Raw genomic sequence first — 4,561 nt, 5'->3', positions numbered from 1 at the left:
ATGTTAGCATGGTATAATGTTAATTAGACCATTATATGTTGAGCTGAAAGAAAAAAAATGGAATTTGAAACATTGTACAAAAACAAACTAAAACATTGTAGCAATGTAATGTCACATAATATTTTTCAGATGATAGTTCAATTTGTATTTGTATTGGTTGCATCAGTAATTTCCTTTCAATTACACCCACGCTCAAAAAATAAATACTGGGTAATTAGTTAGAGAACACAATGATTTTTTTGGCACATGCATTAAGCAGGAAACGCAAATATTTATTTGGATAACTTTAAATAAAAAGAGACCGTAATATTGCATTCTGATGTTTTCAATGGCATTTGGATAAGGGTGTTATACGATCTTCCGAACAGCAGGAGGCGCTGTCTCGAAAAACGAGGGGTCTGAGAATGCGGGACTCTGGGTGCGGGACTGTAGATGCAGCAGGCTCCGAGTCTGCAGCTTGATAATATTGTGGCTTGATAATATTGTATATTTGACTTAAAGTGCTGACTGTACAGATTTAGTATCATTTGACTAAAAACTGTATATTTGAAGGTTTAAACTCATTTCGTTTTGTTCTTATATTATAATTGTATTTTATAATTCTTTGTTAGATGTAAATTGCGGGAGTAAACACCGTTTCTCTTTTAAAGCCCCGCCCTCTAAATCTACCTCAGCCAACCCGATGTCAGAAATCCTGACTGAAAGGCAAAGAGCGTGTCTGATTGGCTGCCAAAGAATCTTGTGTTTTACCTGGTTTTTACTGAAACGAGTATAATTTTGTTTTGTAAGACAATAATGAAATTTTACATGTGATATATTACACAAAAGAAAAAAAATGCAGCCCTAATTAAATCGCTGCAGTTTGTAAATAAGATAATCTTGTACCACATTTATATTAAAATACAAAGAGTAACGAATTATATTCCATTTGTTCTCATAAACAACATAAAGTGCATTGAACATTATATTACGTCAAAGTTTCCAAAACTAAGGAAATTAAGGGAGTTTATGGGTTTAATCGAAAGTTTGGCTAATAATCAATTAAATCATACTAACTGTTAAATAAAAACAAATTATTGTAGAATGAATAACATAAAAAAACACTTAGGCTACTAATTTTTTTTATTTTATTTGTTTACCTGCATGAACCATGAACATGCAAATGTGATACTGCAAAATTATCATATTTATTTTAAAGAGGTACTTCAAATAAATATATGTTGTGAATGATCTCTGTGTGAATAAGCAGTAGGCTGTTTAATAAAGGCCATTTTATTAATATTTATTATGGAATAATTAATATGTAGTCATGTATACTAATCCATGAAGAAGTAACTGTAGTCCGACTACGAGTAGCTATTTTAAAATGTTATTTATTCTGAAGTTCTTCTTTTATATGATCCAGGTGACATGCGATCATCTCCGCGCGATCTCTGCTCATCAACAGAAGATTTCTGATATGTTTTGTTCTCGTGTCAGGATTCACGAGGGTTCCTGTAGGCAGCGCGCATGCGCGTGTGGCTCGAGATTCTTCTGCGTCTGAGGGAAACATGCGAGCGTCAACATGCGTGATGGTCACGAGCAGACGCGCCGCTCGGCCGTGACGCGCTCCGCGGCGGAGGATGTCCGTGAGCGCGGCGGCGGAGGACGGAGGCGTCAGTAAAGCGCAGGTCAAGCGTCAGATCAGGAGCATCGTGAAGGATCTCGAGCACATCCTGGGAGACCTGAAGGATGTGGCGAAGGAGCTGAAAGAGGTGCGTGCGCACGAGCGTTATAATGATGATGATGATGAAGATCATGACCATCGAGGCCTCGTGTACACATGACATTTACTCTCTCTGATGCTCATCATCCTCATCATCACAGACCTGTGGGCTTCATTCGTGTGAGTCAGATTCAAAGATTCGACTCTTCTCTGACGCTCGTGTGATTGACAGCTGTCACTCATTCCTTCAGTATGAACTATTCTTAATATTAAACATGTACTCCTGACGCAAGTCATTTCTACATTTCATGAGTCAAGAGGCGTGGTCACAACATTATTTAAAAAAAAAACTTTGGATGTTCTCAGAATGTATCGCACAGAAATGTTACACATCCTTCTAGCGTTTTTAAATGTTACTTGTTTCAGGAGGTTCAGAGAACATTCAAAAGTAACGCTCTGATAACGACTGCACAATGATACACTGAAATGTTTGCATAACTAAGGGGAAGAAAAACTTTTTAAAACATTTAAAAAACTGGATGTTTTGAACCTTCAGAGGACATTCAGAAATAATGTTGAATTAATGAAGTCATTATATACTTCCAGTACAGTAGCTGTAGAGTGGAGGTATGGATCTGTGATGTGCTGAACCTGAGGTGTTTGTTCAGAATTATTTTTCATCACGTACTGCTCATGAGGATGCTACTGTATTTATGGAAGCACGCACACATGAATGTATAAATGTATGGTGGCAGCAGTGGAAGTCACTTTGGATAAAATGAATCCATGTGCTCTTTCAGCTGAACATCAGAGGTCATTCATACTTCAGATATTGATTTGATATCCCAGCTGTATATGAATCGTGTCTCCAGCGTCTCAGCAGTAGATGCTCTGGGTTACAGAAACGCTCTTAGAACATTTAGTTTAGAACAGCACCCTCAAATCTCATCTGTAACTATATTATCTCACAGCTCGAATCATGAAGATATTAAGATATTATAAACATTAGCATCATGGTTTTCTGTAACAATGGTATGAACATCAGAACACAAGTGCTCGACCGATATTGAATTTATTTTTAACAACCGATATCTTAGAGAGCACGGTGACCGATATAAAACCAATATATATATATATATATATATATCATTTTTATTTATTCTAATTCATATTTTAGAAATGTGAAATAATTATCAAAATGATAAATGTGTAAAATAAGCATACTAATACTTTACCGTAGATGACAACTGTAATGATTCTGTAATCCAAACAGAAAAATGTGTCTTAATACTAAAATCGGCCGATATATCGACTGATCGTCCAGTTTTATCGCGGTTATACAGAGCTGGCCCAAAATCACTCGTATTATCAGCAGCTAAAACTCATGTCTGTGTGCAGGTCAAACATCTCACTGCATTATTATAATTAATGACCAAATGAATGTTTGGAAATGTAAACACCCACTACAGCAGAAGATAGACATAACTGACTTAAACCCAGTTTTAGCTGCTGATAGTATTGTGTTCTGTATAATGGAGGGTGTTCTTGTGTGCTGTTCACTGGTCTCACGCCGGTCTCTCGTCTGCTTCTCAGGTGGTGGAGGAGATCGACTGCCTGACGTCTGACCTCCGTCTGGAGGAGGATCTGACAGACGGCTCAAAGACAGACACACTCAACAGCAGCTCCAGCAGCACCACCACGGCCTCCAGCGTCAAGATCTACCCCGAGGAGACGCTCTTCAGACCTCCAGCCGTCCTGAAGAGACCCACACCCTGCAGCACTCCGTCCAGAGCCCAGGAGATCACGCTGATGCAGAACGGAGCGCCCAGCAGAGACCCAAAGACATTCGGCTGTCCTCAGAGCACGAGAGAGCGCGTGCGCTTCAGCGAGAAGGTGCAGTATCACGGCTACTGCCCAGACTGTGACAGCAACAGTACAGATCTGCACTTACACACCGAGCTGATCGATGCAAGACACAGTCCTGTCCATCAGAGCCCCGAGATCGCCAGCACCGCCTTCCCCTCACAGAAACCACACAAAACCATTCTACGCAAGTCCACCAGCACCACCGTCTGATAAAGAGACAGGCCTTTAGTTTGGAGAGAAGAAGCCAGAGAAGCACAGGAGGGGAAGAGCTTTCAGAATCAGGAGGACACATCAAAACCAGTCATAAGAGTTCACTTCTCAAACTGAGGACGATCTTCTTCTTCTTCTTCTGTCTGTGATGATGATGCTCTCTCTGTTCCCTGCAGGTCCGCTCATCTTCATCTCATCACGACAGAGATCTGGAGCATCTGATCCCTTTAAAGAACAGAAACCAAAAACGACTAACAATCCTCCGCAGATTCAGAGAACCAGAACTTTGTAAAGGACCTCTTCTGTTTTTGTAAATACAAGAAGCATATTTTTGATATTTTCTAAGATGATTTTAATGATGTCACACAGTATATATGATTAAAAGTACTGATTATAAGCTTGAAGTCTGTCTTTATTGTGAGCGGAGAGAAGAAATGCTGAGAGCGGACAGCAGTGGAGTGATGAAGACAGTGATGAAGCACGCTTCTAATGTCAGCTGGAGAGTGTTTGTGTATGATGTGTGCTTGAGGAAAGAGATGAGAAGAGATGAACACTGAAGAGCTGATTCTGTGACGCTGAGCCGAGGCCACAGTGTTTATCATTTAAAGTCAAGATTTGACGCCACCTCGGGCTTTTTCCATAGAATCTATCATTTATACTAGAAACTATCAAATGTGTGTTTGTTTGTTTTAAAAATGCTCATGTCTTTATATTAAAGATTTGATTCATTTCCGTGTCTCTTCCTGGTCTAGTAGTCATTTCGAGTTAGAAACTCAGATT

General features: G+C 39.5%; 1 protein-coding gene across 1 annotated transcript; it reads left to right on the top strand.

Moving 5' to 3' along the window:
• The first annotated feature begins 1,493 nt into the window (after positions 1-1,493).
• prr16 (proline rich 16) lies at positions 1,494-3,856 on the top strand. Its single transcript, XM_059502902.1, has 2 exons — positions 1,494-1,754; positions 3,299-3,856. The coding sequence occupies exons 1-2, from the start codon at positions 1,623-1,625 to the stop codon at positions 3,779-3,781; spliced, it is 615 nt and encodes a 204-aa protein (XP_059358885.1). The 5' UTR covers positions 1,494-1,622; the 3' UTR covers positions 3,782-3,856.
• The last annotated feature ends 705 nt before the right edge of the window (positions 3,857-4,561 follow it).

The sequence above is a fragment of the Carassius carassius genome, chromosome 21, assembly GCF_963082965.1.
Source record: "Carassius carassius chromosome 21, fCarCar2.1, whole genome shotgun sequence".
Lineage (NCBI taxonomy): Eukaryota > Metazoa > Chordata > Actinopteri > Cypriniformes > Cyprinidae > Carassius > Carassius carassius.
Note: the sequence above shows the minus strand (reverse complement) of the source record. Positions and strands in the feature narration are given on the sequence as shown.

Bases quoted from the DNA above. Each gene is read 5' to 3' on its own strand.
- prr16 (XM_059502902.1), top strand. From the start codon at position 1,623: ATGTCCGTGAGCGCGGCGGCGGAGGACGGAGGCGTCAGTAAAGCGCAG. The intron at 1,755-3,298 runs GTGCGTGCGCAC...TCTGCTTCTCAG, and splicing joins TGGCGAAGGAGCTGAAAGAG to GTGGTGGAGGAGATCGACTG.